This window comes from Rattus norvegicus, chromosome 10 (assembly GCF_021556685.1).
Source record: "Rattus norvegicus strain SHRSP/BbbUtx chromosome 10, alternate assembly SHRSP_T2T, whole genome shotgun sequence".
NCBI lineage: Eukaryota > Metazoa > Chordata > Mammalia > Rodentia > Muridae > Rattus > Rattus norvegicus.
Genome location: NC_141543.1, coordinates 10,334,894 through 10,362,545, shown reverse-complemented (window position 1 = coordinate 10,362,545; position 27,652 = coordinate 10,334,894). Strand labels below are relative to the sequence as shown.

Sequence of the window (27,652 nt, the reverse complement as noted above, 5' to 3'; positions counted from 1 at the left end):
GGCTATATCTTTGTGACCTTGAATTGATCATTCATCCATTCATGCATTCATTCATTGTGTGTGTGTGTGTGTGCGTGTGTCTGTAGTGCGCCATGGTGCATGGTGGCCCTGCGTAGCTCATAGCACAACTTGCAAGAGTTTGTTTTCTTTTCTACCATGAGGTCACCAGGCTTAGCAGCAGACACTAATATGCTGAGCCATCTCACTAGATACATTTTAAAAACAAAACAAAGCATGGATTTGCTGACACACATTTGTAATCCCAGGACTGCTAAAGGAAGACAGGAGGCAGACTGGAGAATCACATGGATGTCATAGGCCAGTGGGAGTAGAGTGAAGCAGCAGAAGTTGAGAAGCTAAGCAGGAAGGGGAGAGAGAAGCAACGTGTGCCTTGGCCCTATACCACATGCCGTATCTGCGCTTGTACGCACAATGAAAAATAGGGGGGTTGAGGGTGTCAAGTGACCTGGACACACTCGGTGTGGGCAAGAGTCTCGAGTCTATCCAACATAAACAAATATGAATGACAGAAAGGGAAGCTATGAAGAAATTTAATATAGGATGGAAAAAACACTTGCTAAGTACTCATCATTTACCTAGTTTGGGTTTTTGTGTGCTTGAGTAAGTAGATCTGGGAAATTGAATGCCAGGGGCCTCATGTTTAATAAGGCAAGTAAGCTACTAACAATATAGGCCAAAGCCCCATAAAGAATTCCTATTACTCAAGAAAGACTACACAGGGCTGGGGAGGTGGCTCAGTGAGTTAAGTGCCTGCTGTGCAAGCAGAGATAAGCCTGGCCCCAACACCCATGTTAAAGCATCCATCTGTAATTCCAGCACCAGGGAGAACAGAATGATACAGGACTTACTAGCTTGTCAGTGGAGCCTAGTCAGTTTTAGGTTCAGGGAAAAACTGTCTTAAAACTCCTACTGTCAACCTCTAGGCTGCACAAACACAAACATGGGCAAGCAACTTCACATTGCACATATAAGCATATACCCACATCAATCAATCGATCGATCGATCGATTGATGGACCACAAAGTATTTTTTAGAAGAGAAAGGCCATAGTTCTTTTAAAACCAAGACTTTAGCCAAAACCTCTTTTTCAATTATTATTAAGATATATTCGTCCTCCCTTAAAAAAAAAAAAAAAAGTCAGAAAGGTTACTTACATGTACCAAGGACAGAAATCTGATTGCTCTTTAAGATTTGCTCCTGTCAGTCCTGAGCAGGGCATAAAATGAATGTCCTTTTTGGGATTGAAGCCAACTTTCTTTAAAAATGGTATTAATTTCTCTTTGCATTCTTCATATCTATGAATATTTAGAAATAAAATAAGTCAACTATGCCAACTAGACAAAGTCTAGTTTCATCAGTAAAGAAAGCTTAGAAAAACTGGAAGAAACAATGCAAACAATAACAAAACCAGTCTTTACTTCACTGACGTCTGTAAGGAGTAAAGAAAAGTGAGCAGAGCATCTGAGCGTACCTCTCATTGCTCCAGTTTACTGTTGGATCATCCATCTTATTAATAAGCACGATTAAGTGTTTGACACCTGCTGTCTTTGCCAACATCGCATGTTCTCTTGTCTGTCCTCCTTTTTCAAATCCAGTTTCAAACTCTCCTTTCCGGGCTGAGATTACCTATTCCAAGAAAGCAAGTAATTTATTCTTAGACATTCAGGTCATGTCCACCCTACACCAAATCTAAAACATCTACACCTTAACTTCTATAAGAAAGCTTTCCAAAAAGCATGAGTACATGTATTATGATGGGCACATCTGATCACATGGTGTCTGAGTGACTCAGAGATTTAAGGATTTAATGTCTGGTGGCTGCAGTGGTGGTGATGGCAAGAACCTTCTATCCCAGTACCCAGGAGGCAGAGGTAGGCAGATCTCTGAGTTCGAGGCCAGTTGGGTCAACAGATTGAGTTCCAGGACAACAGCTAGAACTATAGAAAAACCCTGTCTCAAAACAAAACAAAAAGGAGGGTTGTGGATGAGTGGGTATGGCTCATTGTTAAGAGTTATTTCCAGGGGTTGGGGATTTAGCTCAGTGATAGAGCGCTTGCCTAGCGAGCGCAAGGCCCTGGGTTTGGTCCCCAGCTCCGAAAAAAAAGAAGGGAAAAAAAAAAAAAAAAAAAAAAAAAAGAGTTATTTCCATGTGCTGTACCAAAATATCAAAACAAATATACATGCTTTTTCTAACCCTGCAAATTTCCTAAATCTAGGATACATGTGCATATACGTCAAATGTTTGAGGCTAAGGATGAGATAAAATATGTATTTAGTAATTTCGGGGACCCGAGTCCAGTCTCTAGTATGTGTGTAGGTTCCTGCTGAGGCCAGAAGTATCAGATACCCTTGGATCCTGAGTTTCAAGCAATTGTGAACTATTCAACACGGATGCTGAGAATCAAACTCCGGTCCTCTGAAAGAGCAGTAATGAGCTATTACCTACTAAGCCATCTCTCCTGCCACGACTGGATTTAATCTCCAATACTACAAACAAAATAAAGCAAACAAACTGTAAGAGTGTATGCTAATGCATACTTGTAATCCTAGCATTTGGGAGTCTGAAGTGGATAATGAGTTTGAGGGGAGCATGTACCACCAAGGAGGAAAAGGAAAGGGGAAATGGAAGACTGGGGTTAGCATTCAAGAAAACACTAAAATTTGCATACATGGATAACAGCAACAAGAAAATGTTTAATGTATTTTTAATAAGTAAATTATAAATAGTTCTTGGGCAGATAAGAGTGACAGAAATGGATACTGTGATTAATGTATATGTTATAATGCAATACAACTTTTGGAAAGTGCTTAGGATATGAAAGTTAGGGTCGTAGAGCACACCTTCAATTAGAGGCAAGCAGATCTCTGACCAGGCCAGCCAGAGGTAGATGGTAATAAAAAACTTATATAGCAATATGCGAAGACCATTGGGTCAAGCCCAAACCTGGGCTATTAATAAATGTGTACAGAATAAAAAATGTCTTTCTTACCAGTACAGCCAAGTCAGCTTGAGAGGCACCACCAATCATATTTGGGACAAAACTCTTATGGCCAGGAGCATCTAGGATTGTAAAATGCTTTTTTTCCGTTTCAAAATAGGCACGGCCCACCTCTACTGTTTTACCCTTGTCTCGCTCTTCCTGATTTGTGTCTAAGGCCCAAGACAAGTACCTAGAAGGATTTTTAAAAGAATATGATTATCTTTAAAAATACTCCTCTAACATTAAACATGTAATTAAATGTGACAACCAGTTTTATGTCCACTATTCATGTGTCATAATATTAGTAAAATAAAAACAAGAGAATTCAATGAGTTGAAGAGAGCATCTCCATAGTCAACTAGTCTATAAGCGAACATTATTCATAAAGGCAAAAGTGTTGGGCATGATTAATCCCAGTATCAGGGAGACAGAGGTAGGAGGATACTGAATGTTTGAGACCGTCCTGGGCTACACATCAAATCTGTAAGGAAGGTGACAGAAAAATGGAAAAGCAAAGATGAGGCACAGTGCTAGCTAACACCCTGCTTTGAATGAAATGTCTCCCTCAGTCGTGGGCATGGACTATTTGGTCCACAGTAATGCTGTTTAGCGACGCTTAGAGGGTATGGCGGAGTCAGAAGAGAAATGTCACTGAAGACTGGCTTGGAGAATCGAAAGCTTTCCACTGCTTCTGGTTTGCTCTCAGCTTGCTGTTCTAGTCACAATGGCTGTGAAAGCCCTCAGCCACAGTGGATTTGTATCCCTCTAGACCCATAGCCCAAATAACTCTTCCTTCAATAAGCTGCTTCTGGTCATGGTGTTTAATCACAGCAAGAGGAAAATAATTAATAATACAACTAATTTTAAAACCCAAATCACAGACTGAGATAATCGTTCTTTCTTCCTTTTCTAACTATATGACAGAATATGATCACTGCAAAAACAAGAGTACTAAAGCCAGGCAGAGTGGGTCTTATCTGTATCCTAATACAGTAAACAAAAGCACATTTTTCCCCATGAGCCCACCATTCACATCATGTTAGGACAGTGGATACTAATTTAAAATCACTGATATTATTTCACTGTGTAAGAATTAATTACATATAAATTGGTTCAAAGCCCATGGTAATAGTGTGTAATCTTTTTTGTCTAATACTAATTAAGACTACTTCCACTTGCCAGTTGTGGTGGACACCCCTTCAATCCCAGCACTTGGGACACAGACAGGTAGATCTCTGAATTCAAAGCAGCCTGCTCTATATAGTGAATTCCAGGCCAACTAGAGCTACATAGACTTTTGTCTCAGTAACAACAATAATCAAATAGAGAATTGTGGTCCTTCCTGGAACACAGGTGTCTCAATGAGGTAAGGGCTGCAACCTTCTCTCTGCTCAAGTACTAGGCACTGAACCCAAGCTTCTCTCTCAGCCAGACATCACTCTACTAGGACCTGTACTCCAGGTCCATAAAGTTTAAAATCAGAGTAAGTAAGGTTACACAGCTTGCGCGCGCGCGCGCACACACACACACACACACACACACACACACACACACACACACACACACACACTACTGAAAGGTAATAACTATCACTAACTCCCCATTTCCTTCCAGTCCTTATTTACACTATGCGTTATTATCACAAATCCTATGTACAATTATACTTCTTTTCTCTCCAAATGCCACTGCAACATTAAGTTCCATTTCTGTTTATTTTAAATTTTATAAATATAATCTCTTTTCCCCCTTTGGTTTTAAGACAGGATCTCTCTGTGTAGACCTGGCTGTCCTAGAATTCCCAGAGATCTGCCTGCTTCAGTCCCCCAGGTGCTAGAAAGAAAGGTGTGAGCCTTCACTGCCTAGCAATATAATCCTTTTTTTTTTTTTTTTGGTTCTTTTTTTCGGAGCTGGGGACCGAACCCAGGGCCTTGCGCTTCCTAGGCAAGCGCTCTACCACTGAGCTAAATCCCCAACCCGCAATATAATCTTTTAATGGTTACACAATCATTCAATTAAATGGATGACTTATAATTTATTAAACAATTCTCTTACTACTAGATGTTTAAATGACTCCCACATTTCCTTTGTGTAAATTAATAAACCATCAGGAGCAGGTCTCTATGTATGAGGTGAAAAAAAGAACTTATCTTTATTATCTAATTTTTAAACAGAAAAATGTGTTTAAAATCATTGTACTGCGACAGGGCCTCACTATTGTTACCCAGGTTGGCCTCAGATTTCTGGCCTCAAACATCCAGAGTAATGGGACCATAGGCATACAGCACTGGGCTTGGCTGGAAATACGTATTTGAACAGATTGCGAAAATGTTTCCTTAGAAAGTAACTCATAGTATCATTAAAGTTTACTATACCAAGTTTCTCTGTTTTTTTCTTTAGCTTCTCGTTCATATTTCTCAAGTGTTCTTTTGTCGACCATTCCAGTCAAATACCTGAAAATGGTTAAAGACAGAAAAGAAGGGCATGGTTAATCACTCAGTAAATAAGGACGGGGTTAGAGCACTTGAAGGGACCCTACACTCAAGACAAACAGCTACTTAAAAATAGAATTTTTTTTATTTATTTTGTGCATGTGCAAGTATGGTGTCCATGAGGCAGTCACCCCTCCTCATCTACCATGAGGTCCCGGGAATGAGTTCATGCAGTCAGCTTTGGAGGCCTTTGCCCACTAGGCCTTCCTTCTCACTAGCCCAAACCCCTGGCACTTTTAAAGTAAATGCACTGTCTCTAAGCTAGTTTGAATATAAAAAGAATATGTGTATCATTTCGAATTACTAGATAAAAACAGAGGTACTTCATAATGAGAACCCACAGTTTGTACCTTAGTACCAAAGTATCCTGAGCTCACTTTGTCAGTACTTTATAAAACAGATTGAATATGTAAAACATTCTTGACAATTCCCCACAGGACATAAAATACAGTATTTCTTTTTCTTTTATTCTTTTGGTTTTTTTGTCCTGGAACTCACTCTGTAGACCATGGTTGGCCCTGAACTCAGAGATCTGCCTGCCTCTGCCTCCCGAGTGCTGGGATTAAAGGCGTGTGTCATCAGTGCCCAACTTCTGTGATATTCTTAATTCGAGAAAGTATCAGTCATATCCAAACTGCAAAACATGAAATAGCCAGTTCAAATTCTTTCAATGACTAAAGTCGGGCTGGAGCATGCTCAGCAGTTAGGAGGCTTTGCTGTGCTTCTGAAGACATGAGTTCAGTTCCCAGCACTCTCGCCAGGCAGCTCTCAACCACCTGTCACTCCAGCCCTAGGAGAGGCAACACTCCATCCATACATACACTGTAAAAGGAGGGACTGGAAAGATGGCTCAGCACTTAAAGAGTATTTGCAGAGGACCCAGCACCTACATGGGAGCTACTCCTGCCTGTAACGACAAGCTTCTGTCTCCCAAACGCTAGGATTAATTAAAAGGTGTGTGGCACTACATGCCATGCCTACTCTACCCCCAGCCCCCCCAAAATCTCAGTGGTTAAAAGCACCGACTGCTCTTCCAGAGGGTCTGGGTTCAACTCCCACCACCCACATGGCAATTCACATTTGCAACTCCAGTTCCAGGGAATCTGACACCCTCACACACATACAGCAGGCAATACACCATTGTACCTAAAATATTTTCAAAAAGAAGAGGAAAAAACATTTTTTTAAAAAGCTGGAACGGGGAGATCATGAGCCATTCTTGCCTGTTCTGCAAGCATGAGGAATACGTTCAAACCCCAACATCTCCATAGAAAGCGGTGCATGAAGATGGATTTGTGGCACATAGCCCTGTCTCAAAATAAAACACACAAACCCAGAGCTGGGCATGGCTTCCTGTAGCTGTGAGCTCCGCACTGAGGGGTGGGATGGGACAGACACAGGCAGATTCCAGAAGCCAGGTGGCCTGCAGTTAAGTCAGAGACCCATCTCAAGGCAGTGTACAGAGACAGCAACAGCAAGACACATGGTGTTCAGCTATGGTCTTTACATGTATGGATACACAGATGTGTGCACCAATATATTCATGTGTAGACATCACAAACACACACACACACACACACACACACACACACACACACACCCCACTTTTTGTTTTGTTTTTTTAACAGTTTTTCAGAAACACAGTGTTCCATGAGTCTGGCAGTGATTAAAAATTCAATGACAACAAAATACTTTAACATTTGTCTTAAAATTTCTAACTTGAGGTAGTGACCAATTTTATCGTAATTGCACAGCCACATGATCACTTAAAACAATGCCTGAAATGTATTCAGTCAAATTAACTCTATCATTAGGTAAAAGAGAGACTTACATTATTTGTCCTCCAATGGTTGACTTGCCAGCATCTAAAAGGAACAGCAAAAATATTGGAACATAGGTTAAAAACAGTAGCCAATATATATAAATACAACATCAGTGATTTTTTTAAATCAGGTATAATCTAGTCTTGCAAAAGCAAGTGAACGTGTAATAGAATTTGGGGATTAAATTATAGGGACCCTTCCCACGTATTAAATGGGGCTGATTCCCAATATGATGACTGAGAAATACTTACCTGATGAAAAAGAAATAATTATTTTTAAGATTTATTTATTTTATGGGGTTGGGGATTTAGCTCAGTGGTAGAGCGCTTGCCTAGGAAGTGCAAGGCCCTGGGTTCGGTCCCCAGCTCCGAAAACAAAAGAACAACAACAAAAAAAATTTATTTATTTTATGTATGTGAGTACACTGTAGCTGTCTTCAGTTCAGACACACCAGAAGAGGGCGTCAGATTCTATTACAGACAGTTTGTGAGCCACCATGTGGTTGCTGGGACTTGAACTCAGACCTTTTGGAAGAGCAGTCTGTGCTCTTTTTTTTTTTTTTAAATATTTATTTATTTATTTACTTATTTATATGTAAGTACACTGTAGCTGTCTTCAGACACACCAGAAGAGGGTATCAGATCTCATTACAGATGGTTGTGAGCCACCATGTGGTTGCTGGGATTTGAACTCAGGACCTCTGGAAGACCAGTCAGTGCTCCTAACCACTGAGCCACCTCTCCAGCCCCAGTCTGTGCTCTTAACCACTGAGCCACCTCTCCAGCCCCGAAGAAATAATTTTTAAAAAAGATTGTTGTGAACCTTCAGCTAGCAGCACATTATCTGAATACACATTCCCCAGACAGCCTTAGAATATACCAAAATACGCTAAAGAAATTGTGTTAACAGCCCAGGTCAACCTTGAACCTAATTCTCCTGCCTCAGTCTCCTGAATGCCAAGATTACAGGCATGCACCTCCATGGCAGGCCATGAGTGCTCCTCCTTTCACCTGAGGAAACAGAATAGGCACTCCCTCAGATTTCAGAGGATTTCAGAGATAGTCTTCTGTACGGGAGGGAGGGGAGGAGTCAAGCATGCTGAGCCGGCCTGTCTGCAGCCTCCTATACTCGGGAGGCTGAAGCACAGGAAGAGCCTCGGTTGAGGGCCAGACGGAATTGCATAGTGAGTCCTTGTCTCAAGATAAGGGATAGTACAGAATTCACTACTTTCCTTATAACTTGATTCAGTCAGAAAACATAAAATAAGGTCTTGTTCCTTTGGCTAAATCAGTTTTTAACAAGCACCCAGAAGTTACTCTAAATTAACAATTTCTCATTTCATACAAAATTAAACTGAATAGTAATAATGTTAATTACCCCACTAAAAGAAACATATCAACTAAAGATAACACAAGAATATTACCAGTGAACTACAGACTAATTAACTATTCCTTATATACACCCTGAAGCTCATTTTCTTCTAACCCCTATACCACTATAAAATAGTTCCTCTACCTTAACTTCAAAAACAAGACAACAAAAAAATAACCAGCCAGTGGCGACACACACCTTTAACTCCAGAAATCTGAAAGCAGGCAGAGTTCTGTGAGCCTGAGGCTAACCTGGTCTACAGATCTAGTCCAGGACGGCTGGGGCTACAGAGAAACCCTATCGAAGAAAACACAGACAGGCACGCAGGCACGCAGGCACGCAGGCAGGCACGCACGCACGCACGCACGCGCGCACACACACACACACACACACGCACACAGCGCTTTACTGCAGTCGAGGATTACTTCACATCTCCAAGTAGCTAAACAGGATGCTCTCCACTCTTGAGTCTCCATAACTCTGGTCATGACTTGTGAGTTCTCTGAGGACAACTTACCCACATGCCCGATGAACACTACATTTACATGCTCTTTCTTAGGAGCGCCTGGTGGTGCCACCACTGACTTAGGTTTTGGTATTTCTTCTTCCTCCTCCATCATTTCTTGGGTGCTTTCCTCTGGTGGCCTTCCATCTCCTGAGGAACCACCACCTGCTGGCTCGGCTTCACTTATTTCTTCTTTGTGCTCCCATGATTCTTCTGGGGACATTTCTGTCTCTCCATTTTCTACTGAAGGAAGGTATTTTAATTCATTATCTTGAAAATGACCTGCCTGCATTTTAACCACACAGGCTTTAAAGGAGCAAATACAAGTCACTTAGGTCCCTCTCCTGACACCCATGACACAGGCAGAGATGAGGTTTTCGAGCTGGTCTAGGTGCTGACAGCGCATAGCCACATCCCAGAACTGATACCAGGACATACTGTGCTCTCCTAGCATAGTGTCACTTCCTAAGAGTAGACTACATGTAAATAAGAGAGCCATTACGCCCAACGCCAGCTATTGCAATGTCAAGATGTCCTGACAGATGGGGAGAAAAGGAAAATATAAAAACTAGAATAAAGAATGTGAAAGAATTTAAGAGACCAATTTTCTATGTAAATAACTATATGGCATTAACTTTAATAGTCACCTTTGAAACTGGAAAATTATAAGAGTAATAAAGTTATTTTTAAAAGGATAAAAATATTTGATGAAATGTTAGAGCTTGGCATAATGGGGGTGTGCCTGTAATCCCAGTGTTCTCCAAGCAGAAGCAATAGGTTCGGTAGTTCAAGGCGAACTTGCCAAGTTTGCTAGTCTAGGCTACACACACTCAGTTTCAGGAAATGACAAAGAAGCTGGGCATGGTGGTGTACATCCCAGCACTCTGAGTTCCAGGCCAACCTGGTCTACCCAGGGAGTTCCAAGACAGCCAGGGAAACAGAAAAACCCTGTCTGGGGCGGGGGGGGGGGGGGGGGACCTTTCCCCACAAGAAAGAAACAAAAAAGTCAAAGGAACAAGTATAACCTTTTAAATTAGCGAGAACTCCTCTACTCGGTTCCATTTGCAGTTACTAATTTGTCAAGACTGTGTTAATGCTCAATTTGTTATACCTTCTAAATTCTAATAGCAAAAAATTAGTGTGACTTAAGCACAGACATTTCAGTCATCAGAACACTTACATTTGAATCTTAAATCTGGAGAGTGAAAGAGTTTCATATTACTGTATTAATAAGGTCAGAAATTCTTACCAACAGGTTCTGAAAGTTCCATGCTAACAGTAGAATTTGAACCTAGAGGAAAAAATTAAAACAATACATATTCATAAAAAGTATATAATTTTACACATATACCACAGACAAATGTTTTCTTAGCTAGACATTTAAAAACTTACCTTCACACAATGACTGCTCTTGAGAGGACTCCACAGGTTCTGGTTAAGAAAAATGAGTGTTATTAGAAATGAAGCTGTATCTTCTTTGCTTATCTTTTAACATAATAAAAGCAGACATTTAATGACATCACAGGTCTCAGCAATGGCTGCTAAGTGGGTTTCAAATCAGAACTCTGTTTAGCCTACTTTCATGAACTCTACCAACTGCAGACAACTAAAAGAAATCTGGGTACCAGCAAGACGGCTCAGCAGGGAAAGCTCTCCACCTGACAACCCGAGTTCAATGCCTGAGCCACGGAACCATCGAAGAAGCCAGGCTGTGGTGATGCACTTTTAATACTGGCATTCAAAAAGGATGGAAGGACAACTCCACAGAGCCGTCTTCTGGCCTCTACACTCAGGCCATAGCATATTCACACCTGCACTTATACAAAATGATTAATTAAAAAACTACAGACAACAGCCAGCTTTCAATAATGGAAATAAATGTTTTAAAAATAGGATTTCTAAATCTTTCCTACACAGATATTAAAAATCTAACACAAGTTAACTGGATTGAAGTTATGCAGCGCATCTCCTCCACTCCTCCTCCTCCAACCCAAGAAGGTTGCAGCTGCGAAGGTAGCAGATCCCCGAGTCCTGACAGAAAGGGCCACCATGTGAAGCCTCTGGAATACATATCCACATGTCCAGAAAAGATGACTCCTGCTGGGATTTGATCAACACTCAGAAAGCAAGAGGCAGGCTGCTCTCTGGGTTTAAGGCAACCACGGGCTAACAGCGACTTTCAGACAGAGCTACACAGAGAAACTCTGTCTCAAATTATTATTTTTTAAAAAGTGATTCTGATGAAGCCAATTTGGTCCTATTCTAGAACTCAAAGATCAAACAACAGGTTGGTTTGCAATTATCAAACTGCAAATCTGCTTATGGCAACCCTGTAGAGCCAGAGGAGAGATGTACTCTGCTATCCAAGTGTGTGGGTTTCATTTCTTTATCCCCAAAAGCACAGATGACACTGCTAAAGGTTTTCCAAGATGCAGAAACACTCCTAAGAATTTGAAGTCATATGACAACAAATATTGAGTCTGTAACTTACAAATTTCATCTTTAAAACCATTGCCCAGACATATTAACACCTACAAGAATCAACACAGTGAAGGGGTTGGGGATTTAGCTCAGCGGTAGAGCGCTTGCCTAGGGAGCACAAGGCCCTGGGTTCGGTCCCCAGCTCCGAAAAAAAGAAAAAGAATCAACACAGTGAAATGGGTTTGGCAGCACAGGCCTGTAATCCCAGAAGCAGAAGGATCAGTTCAGCTAATAAGCAAATGTAAAGCCAGCCTGGTTATATGAGATTGTGCTTGAAAAACAAACAAACAATACACTTTCAATACCATCAAAATGCTCAAGAAAATAATCTCTGTTCCTGACAAAGAGCGGTCAGTTTATCATCATCACCACTACAACTGTTGCTGTTTGTCAGCACTGGAGACAAAACCAAGCCTAGAGCATCTGGGTCAATGCTCTGCCTGCATGTATGCATGCGCACTCAAGGGACCCTTGTCCTCTCCGTTAGACTACATTTCCTAATGCTAGCTAGCTAGGTCCATTCCTCTATTTGGCCATTTCCTCCTCCTGAGGCTGACCACCAAGATCCAGCTAACAAAGTCCTGAAGTCCAGCAATCAAAAGCCCCTTTGGCTCACCCAATTAGCATGCCCAGTCAAAATAAAACACCTCATCCTAACATGGGGTTTCCCTTTTTACCTCTATAAACTGCCATTTGCCTGTGGGCCACGTCTGCCTCCTCTCTAAGATAAATACTCCTTTCCCCTTCCTCCTCATTCCTTTCCCCCTTTCCTACTTCCTCTGTCTCCTGTCTTTGTCTCTCTCTCTTTTTTTTTTTTTTTTCCGGAGCTGGGGACGGAACCCAGGGCCTTGCGCTCGCTAGGCTGAGCTAAATTCCCAACCCCCTGTCTTTGTCTCTTATCCCTGCACTCTGACTCTCTGGTGCAATAAATCTTTCTGTGCTGAGAATTTGGTCTTGGGATGTCTTGAGCTGACTTTAAGGTTCCCTATATGCACCACATGCGTGACTGCTGGATTTCCTGGAACTGGGGTTACAGAGGGTTGTGAGCCAGCAAATGGCTGCAGGCAATCAAACCTGGGTCCTCTGGAAGACTCTTCGCCACTGAGCCGTCTCTCCAGCCTCTTCTTTTTGAGACAGGGTCTCTTCACTGAACCTGGGGTTCACTGATTAGACTAGACTGGCTAAACCAGCAAGCCCATTCTCTGCCCTTCCCATGGCTGGGATTACCAGCATGTGCCACCACACTGAGCTTTCTATGTGTGCACATGGGGTTGACCTTAGGCCCTCAGACTTGAGCAGCAAGTGTTTTTCAGACTGAGCCATATCCCTAGTCCCATGAGAATGGGAATCGAATCACTGTACCCCAGGTTCACAGTTAAAAACACTTACATATAAAGTAAAACAAATCTTTTTCTTTCACTAATGTCTATAGGATTTATTCTATGTAATTCTTTTTTTAATTTGTTTACACTCTAGATTTTATTTCCCTCCGGGTCCACCCCCTGACTGTTCTACATCCCATACCACCCCCTCCAAAGCCATCCCACCAATCCCCCCCACACAAGGATGCCCCCACCCTACCCAACCCACCAGACATCTAAACCTCCTGGGGCCTCCAGTCCCTTGAAGGTTAGGTGCATCTTCTCTGCCTGAACCCAGACCCTGGAGTCCTCTGCTGTATGTGTGTTGGGGGCCTCATCTCAGCTGGTGTATGGTGTCTGAGAGATCTCGGGGGTTCAGGTTACTTGAGACTGCTGATCCTCCTACAGGGTCACACTCCTCCTTAGCTTCCTCCAGCTTTTCTCTAATTCAACCAGAGGGGTCAGCAGCTTCTGTTCATTGGTTGGGTGCACATATCTGCATCTGACTCTTTCAGCTGCTTGTTGGGTCTTTTGGAGAGCAGTCATGATAGGTCCCTTTTTGTGAATGCCCCATAGCTTCAGTAATGGTGTCAGGTCTTGGGACCTCCCCTTGAGCTGGATTCCACTTTGGGCCTGTCGCTGGACCTTCTTTTCTACAGGATCTTCTCCATTTCCATCTGTGCTTTTCTTTCAGACAGGAAGAACTATGGGTCAGAATTTTGACTGTGTGATAGCAGCAACTCTATCCCTCACTTGATGCCCTGTCTTTCTGCTAGAGGTGAGCTCAACAGGTTCCCTCTCCCCACTGTAGGGCACTGCATATAAAGTTAAACCAATCTTCAAAAAACAAACCCCAGGAGACCAACCAAGGAAGACATTTGACCTCTACCCTCCATACACATGTACACAAACACGTGTGCAGGAGGCACGGACACACGCAGATTTTATGTAAGACAAGGAACAAAGAACTAGCTCTAACATTAGATCTATTGTCACAAATCCTAAAACAAAGTAAGTGGAAAGGGGCTGGAAAACATGGCTCCAAAGGTAAGCTGCTCTTACAGAGGACCTAAGTCCAGCTTCCAGCACCCACACAGCAGCTCACAACCACCTAGAGCTTTGGTTCTAGGGATCCAACACCCGTTTCTGGTCTTCAGTGTTACCAGACTCACACACAGTACAGATACGAACATGAGGCAGACACTCATACAAGTGTTTAAAATAAAAACAAGTCTGGGCTGGAGAGATGGCTCAGTGGTTAAGAGCACCGACTGCTCTTCCAGAGGTTCTGAGTTCAAATCCCAGCAACCACATGGTGGCTCACAGCCATCTGTAATGAGATCTGATGCCCTCTTCTTGTGTATCTGAAGTCAGCTATGGTGTACTTATATAAAATAAATAAATCTTTAAAAATAAATAAATAAAAACAAGTCTTTAAAGAAACTGTGGAAAGATCTTGGTGGTGAGATGGCTCAATGGGTAAAGGCTTTTGCCACCAACCACACTGTCTAAGTTCAGTCCCCAGGACTCAGATGGCAGAAGGAAGACGACCAACTCCCAAAAGTTGTCCTCTGATTGTCACACATACGCCATGGACTGCACCCACCAATAAATGCAATAAATAAAACAAAATTAAAGGGGTTGGGGATTTAGCTCAGTGGTAGAGCACTTGCCTAGCAAGCGGAAGGCCCTGGGTTCGGTCCCCAGCTCCGAGAAAAAAAAAAATAAAAAAAAATGGCCAGACCAGCCAAGGCTATGTAACAAGACTTTTAAAAGACCTTGTGTCAGACTTAACACAAAAAAAATAAGCCATATTTAAAAACCATCAGGGAAGGGTGGCCTTTAAGCCCAGCACTTGGGAGGCAGAGGCAGATGGATCTCTGAGTTTGAGGATAGTATGGTCCACAGAGGACAGCCAAGGCTACACACAAAAAAAGGTGCCTTAAAAACAAACAAACAAAAAATCCCAGGGTTACATATTGTATGACTTCACTAATACAGACTGGAAAAGAAAGGACTAGCAAGTAGTGCTTATCACTTAAAGAAAACAGGTTTCCTTTCCAGGTAGTGAAAACAGTTTATAATTAAGATAGTGCTAGTTATATACCACCCCCAAAACAACAACCAAAAGGGCTGGGGTGTGAGTGTCTCAATGGCAATACATTGCACTCAGGAGGTTCTGGATTAAAGCACATTAAAGTTCATAGTCCACACATTTAATGAATTTGCTATTTAAATTAATACTGCTTTGGTATAGCATGGTTTTTCTGAGACAGGGTTTCTGGGTGCAGCCCAGGCTATCTTTGAACTCAGAGATCTATCTGCCTGCCTTTGCCTCCTGAGTGCTGAGATTAAAAGTGTGCATCATCATCAGCCGGCCAGAACATTTAATTTTTTTTAAAAAGATTAATTTATTTATGTTTTTAAGATTTATTCATTTATTATATATAAGTACACTGTAGCTGTCTTCAGATACACCAGAAGAGGGGATCAGATCTCTTTACTGATGCTTGTGAGCCACCATGTGGTTGCTGGGAATTGAACTCAGGACCTCTGGAAGAGTAGTCAGTGCTCTTAACCGCTGAGCCATCTCTCCAGCCCTATTTATTTATTTTATATATGTGAATATGCCATTACTCTCTCTCTTCAGACACCAGAAAAGGGCATCAAATCCCATTATAGATGGTTGTGAGTCACCATGTAGTTGACTGGAACTGAACTCAGAACCTCTGGAAAAGAAGTCAGTGCTCTTAACCACTGAGCCATCTCTCCAGACCAGAACATTTAATCTTTAATGAATTAACTTAACTTTCTCTCTCTTCCACCCCCAACTTTCTTAACTCTGCCTGGCCTTGAGCTCACAGAAATCTGCCTATATGTATGTATTAATTGGTTGATTTTGTGTGTATCTAATGTGTATGTGTAAAACCGAGAATGCACAAGCAGATGCTATAGTGGCAATACCCATGGAGACCAAAGAACAATGTGTTTAAGAGTTGATTCTTGCCTTGCATGTTATTGGGGGCAGGGTTTCTCTTGCATCTGTTGCACTATGTACCCCAAGCTCTCCAGGCCCATGAGTTTTGGGGTGACTCTTTGGTCTTGGCCTCTCATTTTGCCATTGGATACATAGCACCACGTCCTGATTTAACATTGGTTCTAGGAGTCAAACTCAGGTTGTCATGTTTATGTAGCAAGTGCTTTATTTTGTTTTGACCTACTGAGCTGAGGTGACACTTGGCTCACTTCCTTTTTTTTTTTTTTTTTTAAAGATAAGGTCTCACTTTGGAGTTCAGATTGACCTTGAACTTACAATGTAGCCCAGGCTAGCTTTGCCCTGGTGGCAATCTTCCTGCCTGGACTATAGGCATGTACTTCCAGACCTAGTTTCATACTGATTTTCTGTACTTTTCCTCCCCCAACACCATGGATTCACTGAATTTTCACTACGATTGACTACAGTAAAAACCATTTTGAATGTGCCAGCTTTCTTAGTGAGGTTTTCAGAAGCACCCAGGAGACCAAACTCTCTCACCAAAATTCCATGTTGAGATCTCTTTCTTTCTCCCACAAGCAATACTGGAAAACAGTGTAAGGAGACAACAGAAGAAAGTCTGTTGAGCATATAAAAATGCCAGTGGTTTGCCTTGAACACGTCGAATGTTCTGAACATGAAAAGGCAGGTACATACTGTAGCATGCCTGTGCTCACTCAGGAGGAGGAGGATCACTGAATCTGAGGTCGGTCTGGAAATCCTGCTGAGTTCAGGGCAACAAGGCTGCCACAGCAAGAGCCCGTAGACAAACCAATGCAGTCTGAAGCGCCTGGACCCAAGGTGTCAGAATGTGAAGTACAAGCACGGATCACTCGAACCCGAGACTCCAGGGAAAGACTCAAGGTCAGTGAAGAAAGAAGGGGAGGAAGAGAACAAAGGTATAAAGGCAATGAAGCGGTTCAAAGCCATCTACACCAAGAAGAGGCAACTCTTGAACCTAGAGCCGAGCCTGGCATGCTGCTGCTGCTGCTCCTGAGATAGATGATGGTGTCAACAACACATCTGAAGGGCCAGTTTGGGAAACTGGTTACAAGGAGCTTTCCTGTTGGTTAGGAGCTGCTGTCATTAAAATAAGCTTTGAAACCAGAGCCCACTCCTCCATTTAGTGTGGGCATAATCTTACTAAGGTGTTCAGCTTTTCTAACCTGAAACTCCTGCATCTATAAAACGGGTTAGTAGTATCCAAGCATCTAAAAAGTACTATGAAGGCTAAGTGGTAAGCTGCAGTAACTGCTCCATAGCCTACAAGCATTTCAGTCCTGTACTTAAGGCATTTCCTTCTTCCACTGTTCAAAAGCATGGCATGGTAGAAAGAGACCTAAACTATCAGCTCATCTAGCAAATCAAGATTCCAGAGTCAACTGTTTCATTAACTCTAGGAGTCACACAACCACTTAGCATGCTTTTTTTTTTTTCTTTTTTTCAGAGCTGGGGACCAAACCCAGGGCCTAAGCGCTCTACCACTGAGCTAAATCCCCAACCCACCACTTAGCATGCTTATGCTTCAAGTTCTTTATCCAAAACTAGGTTGTCCTTTGGCTGGAGTCATTTCTAGCTGTGACATTCAGTATATCATTAAAGCAACACCACACATCAACCTGATATGGTTTTCTGTAGCACAACAAAAACTCCACAACATTTTATGTAATCCTAAGGTCGTATTTACGATTTATGTCTCATCTCTCATCTACTTCAAAAACAAAAGTATATTAAAATACATACCAAAGCCATTTCAGATAGTGTCAATAATATACAAAAATAGAAAATATTGTCCTACCACTGAAATGAACTACCCAAAGATAGACACAGAGTGCTCAGTAAAACACACTTGCTTTTTTCTTTCCTTCAAGTAAAAGACAATCATGTAGTTGGTACCTATTTAAGAAGCACACATAACCAGTCCTAAACTACAGTGATGGCAATGCTTAGAGAACTCTGACTGCTTCTTTTCCATTTGGAGAAGAATTACAATGGGGAGCAGTAATGAGTCCTCTTTAGAACAAAGCTATTTATGAATATGCAAACTACATCTACTGAAGCTCCAGACCTTCTTAAAATCTACAGAAAACAACAACAAAACATTTAGGTCCCCAAACCCAATGATGTTTAATTGAGAATGAACCAAGTAGTAAGAAGAATAATGTTCTACTTTGCCAAATTCCTGGAAAAGTTAAAAGTAATCCTACCACTTGGGAGGCTGAGGCATGAAGAGGTGAAATCCAGTCCAACCTAGGAAATGCAGTGACACCCAGCCTTAGAACAAAAACAAGGCATTCATAAAGGACCCCTGGCAGAAACCAGATGCCTTTAGTTGTTAATGACTGGAGTGACAAGGTTGAAAGCATTTACTGAGGAATCCTGAGTCTTCCCCCATCTCCACATCCTTTGAACGTCTTTGCACATTTGCAGCCTTCCACTACTGTAAACTTAATTGGCTCCTTTTAGACTCTTTCAAAGACCGTAATTCACTATACTAAGCTCCTACGAGGGCCTCCTTTCAGTGCCTTACCAAGCATCCTACATACACTTCTAGAATGGATATCTGAACAAAAAATTCCACTTCAAAAAATTCCATTCTAATATGTTAACTCACCCCAAAAGTTTAAAGTTTTTTCATTCCTTTCTCTTCAACCAGAAAGATAATTCTATTTTTAGCAGCTTTAAGCTATTTCTTCCCTGACAGACAAAAGCAAATCGAGACTTGTATTTGTTTTCTACAGCATTTCCCTGTCTGGAGGAATTTGGACATTGTCTCCTTACAGTGCCAAGGATCTAAATCTAACTCAGGGCCTTTTGTTTACTAGGCAAGATTTTATTTTCAAAATTGTTTATTGCCATTACTGTGTGTGTGTGTGTGTGTGTGTGTGTGTGTGTGTGTGTGTGTGTGTGTGTGTAGGAAGGTCATAGGGCATAGGTCTGTGTGTGGAGTTGGTTCTCTCTTTCACTAATCTATATGGGTTCCAGGAATGGAGCTCAGGCCGGCAGGCTTGCCTGGCACGTTCTTTTACCTACTAAGCCATTGCCTGCTCTGTCCACGGAGTGCAATTTCAACAAGGTGAAATATAAAGAACACAGCAGTGCAATAAACTGTTTATTGATATCACCAAATAAAACACCCTCCAAAGGCTTTTTCCAGGCAAATTCCTGTTTACACAGCTGCTCATCCTAATACTAGGCAGTGCTCCCTAAATCCTCCATTCAAGCCGCCCCTCGAACTGACCTGAGAACCAGATCTAACACTCCTCCTTCCTTGAGGCATCTAGTGATGCATGCTCTCCCCACTGTCCTCTCTGCTCAGCATTCCAGGGAGGCCTGTGAGAGGCTCACACATTTACTCCTGTAGGCATTGAAATTGTGAAACAAAGTCCAAAGAAAACACATAGCTTGGGAGGCAGGGCAAGCAGAAGGATGGTTCAGGATATGGAAGGCTTGAGACAGACAGACAGACAGACAGACAGACAGACAGACAGAGATATCTCCATCCTCAGGGGGAGCCCGGGAGTACACATACACCTTTTAGTCCCAGAACTTGGGAGGCAAATGTAGGTGGGTCTCTAAGTGAGGCCAGTCTGGTCTGTCTTGAAAAACAGAAAACGGGGTTGGGGATTTAGCTCAGTGGTAGAGCGCTTGCCTAGGAAGCGCAAGGCCCTGGGTTCGGTCCCCAGCTCTGAAAAAAAAAGAAAAAAAAAAAAAAAAAAAAAGAACCGAAAAACAGAAAACAAACAAAAAAGACCTGAGTTCAAATGCCTAGCACTCACTTTAAAAGGTAGTGTAGCACTATGGGTACAGGTGCATGTAACCTATGTGCTGTAGGGTACAGAGACAAGAACATTGCTGGGTTTTTTGACTGCCAGCCTAGCTCCGGGCTCATAAAAGATCCTATCTTTAGGGAGTATGGCCGAGAGTAATAAAGTTAAGACACTCTGCGTCTCCCTCTAGTTTCCATGAACCCCACACAGGCAACACACACTTACCCACACCTACACCCCATCTTAGTCTGGGGGAAGATGTGGCTAGACGGTAGAATCCTAGCCTAGCATGTACAAAAGGCTCAGGGTTTCACCATCAGCACCATTAAATAAGACTATCTATTCAGTCTTCAACAGGAACTGGTTAACATAAGTAAAGTATAAACGTTTCTACACAAATAACTACTACTTCGATTTTGGATAGCCTCCAATCTTCTTTCCTAAAGTAACTTTTAAAACTATTCTGGGACCAGAAAGCCAGCCAGGCATTAGCAAGCATCAGTGACTGTTCTGGGAGGTGGAAGACTAAGAAGACAGCCTGCCCTATATAGTGAGACCTATCTTTAAAAAACAAAAAGAGTCCAAAACAAGACTCAAGATCTAAGTTTGTATGCCTGAGTCCCAACATCATACACAGCGTGTAACTGTCTGTGGTGATGCAAGCCTGTAATCTCAGTACTTGGGAGGTAGAGGCACAAAGAGGGGTTGGGGATTTAGGTCAGTGGTAGAGCGCTTGCCTAGCAAGCGCAAGGCCCTGGGTTCGGTCCCCAGCTCCGAAAAAAAGGAAAAAAAAAAGAATAAGAGAGAACCTGAAAAGTCTTGGCTATGTAGCAATGGGAGACCAGCCTAGGGAATGTGACCTTATCTTCAAGAAAAATAAAATAAAAATAAAATAAAAGTCAACCAAGTAATAATAGATGCTTAACCTTGAGAATTTATTAAAACTTAAGTAAAAATTTCAGTCATTTTTAAGACTTCTATTTTCATTGATAATCACTAGCCCAGTTTAGTTGGCTTTATAGAAAGCTGAATTTAAATAGATTATGCTTAATTACGCTTAGATGAGTTCTATTTAACCATTGTTTGGAATTTGGTGTTTTACATTTTCAAAGAGAACAGGGTCAAGAACCAGTTCCCCAGTCTGACTTGAGATGGCTGGACACAGGCACATCTGTGAAGATTCAGGCCACCAAAGCCCTTCCTCTGCTGGCTGCTCTAGGCAGCACAGTATTTCAAAGAAACAAAACAAAACAAGACAAAACAAAAAGCAAATCATTCTGTTTCCAGGAGAAAGGAGAATCTAGCACACATGTCCTTAAAGGTTAGTCCAGAGCCCCTTATCACCGCCCTTCCACAGCTCTCCACCACATTCTGGATAACAACAAAGGAAACAACAGGTCACATATCTTACGGACCATTTCCTCACCATCAAAAACATCTGGATTCCCCTCAGCCAGTTACAGGCTAGATGCTCTTGCTGTTTGTTTTCCTGCTTCCCCTAGTAAGAATGATGGCAGCATTTATGGACCCAAAGATCCCAAACTTTTCCCATATAGCTCTAGAATTCTACTTAGGCAACATTCAGATATCACACACAGAATATTACAGTATTATTATTCTTTCTTCTTAAAAATGTAAGTTCTTACTCTAGCCCATGCTGACCTCAGTTTCTCAACTGTTTCAGTCATACAACAAAATTTAAGCTGGATGGTGATGGCACAGACCCTCGATCCTAGCATTCAGAAGACAGTCCAGTGGATCTCTTGTGAGTTTGAGTTCCAGGACAGCCAGAGATACGAGATACGTACATAGTGAGACTGTCTTGTGGGGGAGGGAGCGCAGGAAATACACACACACACACACACACACACACACACACACACACACACAAACACACTTTATAGAAACAATTGGTAAAATCAGTAAGACCATTTTTGGTTAAAAAAAAGTCAAACATACTATAATTAAGGAACTTTCTGACAAACATATCCTCAAACTTAGTAAAACCACAAGCTAGCAAGTTATAGATAAAAAAAACTCCTGCACACCACATAATGCCTAGTCCACTAGGCATAGTGGCCACTCCAAATCATGACCTTGTGGGTGCCTATCCCTTTAAAATCTGGTCAGTGCCTGTAAATCCAGGCTCCAGTCCACTCGAAGCTGGTAGTTCAGAGGAAGGACGGAGAGCCCAGAAAGAAAATGGCTGAGACATGGAAGCTATAAGATAACGTAGAAACAAGTACTTTTAGCAATTTGTAAGGAAGCTAACAAGTAGCTGAATGTCTAAAAGAATTAAAAGTTGGATTTCCTTGTTTGAAAGGAAAAATATCAACTGCACACAAATAAAAGAAATGCCAGTCAATAAAACAGTCAAGTCCCCAGGTTTGAAGGTGGGCAGGTGAGTATGTCAAATCCCTCCGGCACAATAAAGCCCCAAAGTTCATTGCCCCTCCAAAAAGCCACTCTAAAACAAAACATACGTTCCTCACAAAACCATTTCCCTAAACACTCTAACACCCTCTCACTTCTAAAAAGCAAAGTGAAGCAAGTTTTCCAAGAAACTAAATTCCAAGAATTTACTTATTGTTTGTGGGGCAGGATTTTGCCGGACAGTCCGGGCAGCCTTCACCTAAAGATTGCACTGCCCTCACTTCCTGAGTCCCGGGGTTGCAGACAGTGCGCCTCACCTGGGAGAGCGAGGCGAAGTGATTAATGCCATTCGTTTTCTCTCTTTCTTCCTATCCCCCTATCTCAGCCTCCAGAGGTCTAGGACTATAGGCATTAACTAGTTAGCGTACCACCACACCAGGCCTAAGTCCAGAACTTAAAACAGAAATTAACAATATATTCTCACTTGAAATGAGCTTAAATTATCTGGCCCACCAATGTCCTCATTAAATAATCAGACTCGGCCTTTTCCCTCCCTGTTTCTTTTATTTTAAGACAATGCGGGGTTGGGGATTTGGCTCAGTGGGGGTTGGGGATTTAGCTCAGTGGTAGAGCGCTTGCCTAGGAAGCTCAAGGCCCTGGGTTCGGTCCCCAGCTCCGAAAAAAAGAAAAAAGACAATGCCATATTTACTCAAATAACCATCAGCATGAAGGCAATACTTAAGTTCACTCAGCAACACTGCTACAAAATCAGTACCTGAAAGCAGACTACCAAATATACAGCCGGTTTGTAAAAAGATGTTTAAAGACACGACAGAAACGTGCATCTAGTAGCTACTTCATGTGACAACTATTAAGTTATCAGAAGTATTCAAGTAACAGACTGGACTACTAATACACGAACGCAAACTAGGGTCTAAACGTGCCACTCTGAAGAAAAGTTTTAAATCCTGCTTTAAAGCGCACATAAATCAATGAGGTTTCCTACCACTTCCTCCTCAGTTACTACTGAGGAATCTTTCTGATATTTTAAAAAACTTTTTAAGTATTTAAAATGTTAAGGGTGAAAAAAGGTCTTTGTATTGACAGCCAACAGTTTCTGGCGGATCACAAGCCTGCAATGCATCTTGGGATTCCTTCAGGTCGGTTTAGTACCACAGATATTTAAAACGCAATTACAGTTCCAATAGTAGAAACTGCAGTAGGGGCAGCTCCCTGGGCCAGGCGAAGAGCAAGTCTTGTCCCGACCCCTAGGCTTTCACACCGTCCTCCTGCCGAACTTCAGGCCCTATCGGGCCCCACTTCTGGGCCTCGTGGCACACTGACTGGCCCAGGGCTGGCCCGGTCCCATACGGTTCCTATGTCTAGGGGGTGAACCGCGTCCTTCCGCGGCGGGGCAAGCGTCCCCGGGTCTCCTGATCTCTGCTCCTCCCGGCCCGAGCGCCCCAAGCCAGGCAGCTCCCAGACTGGAGGCGCCCCACCCAGACCAGCCGGCGCCGCTGTCAGCACCCCACGTGCGGGCCGACCTGGCCGCGCGTCCTCTCCATCCACCCCACCGCGGAACTCCGGCCCCAGCCCGCCGCTCATGCCTTGGGGATATCCAGCCCCGCAATTTACCCGAAGGGCCTCCCGCGCTGCTGCCCGCTCCGTGGTCACCGCCGGCCGCGCCAGCCGGGGATAGCGGCGGCTGGGCCGGACCTCGCAGGAAAGACGGCACGAATTCCGCGGCGTGGACGTTGGGGACGAAGGGCTTGGCGTTGACGTTGAGTTGCCGGCTGAAAGCCGCGCTGAGGTTCTCACGCTGGGCCTCGGCCACCGCGGCCATGGAGCCACCGCCGCAAGGCCCCGGCCCGGGAGCCTCCATATCGGTCTGGTCCCAGCAGTCGGGCGCAGAGTCGCTACTGCTGCTGCTGCTCCCGCCGCCGCCGCCGCCGCCTCCGCCACCACCTCCGCTGCTGGGATCCATGATCGGGGGGGCCGTGTGTGTGGTGAAGAGAGGGCGGGAAATGGAGGCGGGGGCGGCCGACCGGGGAGGAGCAGGCCGCAATGACCCAGGGAAGGTGGCAAGACTGGGGAGCTGGAGACCAACGACTCACTCGCCGGCGTCCTGGGCAGCAGCTACAGTCCAGACTGAGCACTCGCGACCGGGGCGACAGCGGCTCAACCTTCCTCGTGTGTGCGGAAAGGATCTCCTCCCACCCAACCCCAACTACCGCCGCCGGCCTCACCGCCAACCCCACGTCTAGCGAGAATTGACCTCTTGCTACCACCCGTACCTTCGCCTCGGTAGTTCTCGTCTGCGTCTGCCTGCGTTCCCGCCAACGAAGCGCAGCCTATAGCTAAACTACAAGTTCCGACAGCACTCCCGTAGACCTGGTGCGGTTTTCTCGGGGGCTGACGGGAGTCGGAGTTCAGCGATCAAGCGTCACCGGAAGCGGCTGGAGCTCCCGGCAGGCAGCGCGAGGAGGCTGAGGTCTGGTGGCCCATCTGTCGCTGAGTGGGGGCAGGGGCAGGCTGTACTCAGCTCGGGCAGGGCTGTGGGCCGTGCCCTTCCGCAGCGACGATCCATCCCAGCCTGTGAGCACACACAGTTCGCAGGCCTAACCTAGAGGAAAGGTTTTTTTCTCCCTTTTCAGCGCCTTTTCTGCCTTCTCTGTCTCCCAGTCTATATACCTTGTTCTCTTTCTCTCCACCGCCCCGCCAGAGTTTGCCCTACATTTCAAAGCCAGTGGGAAGCGTCTTTCCTTTTATGTATTCATTTGTGGAAGAGGCAGTAAAACCGTGAGATGTTACAGCTGAAACTGCGTGTGGCTCATAAAGAACTGGGCCAGTGATGTCCGGTAAAGGGAGCCTTAACTGGAAACTTTCAGTGACTCATGTTTGACCAGTCATTAAAAGCCCTCCCTTAAACTTTTTTTCTAACCTTTCCTCATCCCTGCCAGGAGATTTACAAATTAATCACGATTGCCATATTTTTTAGTGTACCCAGCGGTCCCTAATGGGTTATTTTGGTGCTTCCAGTTCCTTAGGTGCCATTAGGTAAAGTGGTTTCCTTTTGAAAGGCCGCATCTGTCAGCTATTCTCACAGTCCTTTTTTTTTTTTTTCACAGTCCTTTAATAATGAGTGTATCTCACACTCATTACTGCACGAAGTAGGAAGATCTGTTCTAAATACCTGTTAAATTCTGTAATTCACCCATGGATACCAAGACAAAAATATACTGTTAATTTTACTTCTTTTGAAAGGAGCCTAGACAGAATGCAACTAACCTACTTGGAAATTACAAAATAACATGTTAAAAAGTGTTCAGTGGAAAAAAAAAAAAAAAGGCTGGAGAGATGGCTCAGCAGTTAACAGCACTGACTGCTCTTCCAGAGGTCCTGAGTTCAATTCCCAGCAACCACATGGTGGCTCACAGCCATCTGTAAAGAGATCTGATGCCCTCTTCTGGTGTGTCTGAAGTGTTCAGTGGTTATTTTTTTTTTTAAATCTAGATCTAAGATATCTAAATTGGAATGCTGACTTTATATATCTGTATTATAGAGATAACAAGTGAGAATTTGGCCTAAGGAGACAAGTAAACCACAAAGTTATCATTTACTTCCCCCCCCCCCCCCCCCGGGGATGGGGACCGAACCCAGGACCTTGCGCTTCCTAGGCAAGAGCTCTACCACTGAGCCAAATCCCCAACCACATCATTTACTTTTTAAAGCAAGGTTTCAAACTAGGTTTTTTTTTTCCTTTTTTTTATGGTTGGTTAGTTAGGTTTTTGGTTGGTTGGTTAATCAGAAACAAATGAAGCCCAGGCTGGCCCTGAACTCTGATCCTTGTATCTCACTTTCCAAATGCTGGAACTCTGCATGTGTACCGCCATGCTCGACTTTAACTGGTATTTTGTAAATGACTCTTTTCTTGCATGTGTTTTAAGACAAGTTCTCTTTGTATGAACCAGACTGACTTGTACTCAAGATCCTCTGGTCTAAGCTGCTGGAACCTGTCCAGCATCATGGTGTCCATCTTTCAATCTGTAATAAGTCCATACCTCCCAGGAGACGTCCAGCCCAGCCCAGAGACAGCACAGCATCTGCGTGCAGCTAGCCTGAACCAGCTCAGCAAGCCCAGGACTCTGGGTGCTCACACTGTGAGAACGCCAACGTTTCCCAGCCAGGGGAATGAGCAGCTTCTTTGTTCATGGTGTCCATTAAAAACAGACACAGTGTCAGAAATCACTAAAAGCTGTTGTCCGGAAAAGTCTTTGATGAGCCCAATATGTTGATTCAACTCTGTAAACAAGGAGGACTAAAGCAGGAAGATCCCTAAGATTCAAGATTAGCTATTATTTAATCTGGGATCAATGTCTGTAACCCCCTGTGTTGGAATTATAGATGTACCACAATGCTGACATGCTTTGGTTTTCAGAGGCATTGGCCTACCAGAACAAGCTTCAACAGGGAAATAAGAAAGTGTTAGCAACCACCCCTGTTGTGCTAAAAGTGAGCAACCTGAAGACTGTTGTCTTGGTTGGTGCCACCTAGTATAAAGCTAGGCAAGTAGATGCAAGTAGTAAGTGTGAAGCGATGCTACTGTCCTTCATAAGCATGTAGGACTTTTGAGGTACAGAGCAATAACTCATTTACGTGTGTGTGTGTGTGTGTGTGTGTGTGTGTGTGTGTGTGTGCGCATGCGCGAGTGCACGTGTGAGTGCGAGAGCGCACGTGTGAGTGAGACAGCACACACATGGAGATCACAGCACAACTTTAGAATTATTCTCCCCTTTCCTGTTGTTGAGGCAAGGTCTTGGTCTTGCAATGCCGTGTCCTCCAGACTAGCTGACTGGAAAGCTTCTGTGCCATTCTTCTGTGATGAATGTGATGTAGGAACACTGGGATTACAGAATCATATCACCACATCAAGCTCTGTTGTTGTTGTTGTTGTTGTTGTTGTTGTTTGTGTGAGTCTGAGTGCTTATATGTCTGTGCACAAAGAGGCCAGATGAGGGCACTGGATCCCCTACAACACCTACAGATGTTGTGAGCCACCAAGTAGGTATGGGAATTGAACCCCAGTACTCTAGAAGAACAACCATTGCTCTTGACCACTGAGCCATCTCTCCAGTTCCATATCCAGCTTTTTTCATTTGGTGTAGTGGTTTGAATAGGGATGGCCCCATAAGCTTACATGTTTGAATGCTTGGTCATTAGGGAGTGGCACTATTTGACAGTGCTTAGGTGGTTCGGCCTTGTTGGAGAACGTATGTCACTGGGGATGGGCTTTGAGGTTTCAAAAGCTCAAGCCAGGCCCAGTGTCATACTCTACCTGGTACCTGTGGGTCCAGATGTAGAACTCTCAGGTATTCTCCAGCGCCATGTCTGCCTGCATGCTGCCATGCTCCTGCCAGGATGGTAATGGACAGATCCTCTGAAC

General features: G+C 43.5%; 1 protein-coding gene and 1 long non-coding RNA gene across 3 annotated transcripts in view; one reads left to right on the top strand and one right to left on the bottom strand.

Moving 5' to 3' along the window:
• The window catches only part of Gspt1 (G1 to S phase transition 1), a 34,782-nt gene extending 10,256 nt beyond the window's left edge, over positions 1 to 24,526 (bottom strand). The window contains exons 1-9 of one of the 2 annotated variants that reach the window (NM_001003978.2): positions 23,845 to 24,526; positions 10,583 to 10,621; positions 10,440 to 10,481; positions 9,203 to 9,433; positions 7,323 to 7,356; positions 5,375 to 5,452; positions 3,012 to 3,192; positions 1,493 to 1,647; positions 1,176 to 1,316 (exon numbers count right to left, since the gene is read on the bottom strand). In NM_001003978.2, coding sequence (NP_001003978.1) covers positions 1,176 to 1,316; positions 1,493 to 1,647; positions 3,012 to 3,192; positions 5,375 to 5,452; positions 7,323 to 7,356; positions 9,203 to 9,433; positions 10,440 to 10,481; positions 10,583 to 10,621; positions 23,845 to 24,193 — 1,250 coding nt within the window. In that variant the 5' untranslated portion in view covers positions 24,194 to 24,526. The remainder of the gene's footprint in view (positions 1 to 1,175; positions 1,317 to 1,492; positions 1,648 to 3,011; positions 3,193 to 5,374; positions 5,453 to 7,322; positions 7,357 to 9,202; positions 9,434 to 10,439; positions 10,482 to 10,582; positions 10,622 to 23,844) is intronic. The other variant, NM_001429887.1, reaches the window with a different exon arrangement.
• A 206-nt stretch (positions 24,527 to 24,732) lies between these two features.
• Positions 24,733 to 26,462, top strand: LOC120095016 (uncharacterized). The gene is made up of 2 exons (XR_015631406.1): positions 24,733 to 24,804; positions 26,181 to 26,462. It is a non-coding gene; the product is annotated as an uncharacterized LOC120095016 (long non-coding RNA).
• Positions 26,463 to 27,652: the final 1,190 nt, after the last annotated feature.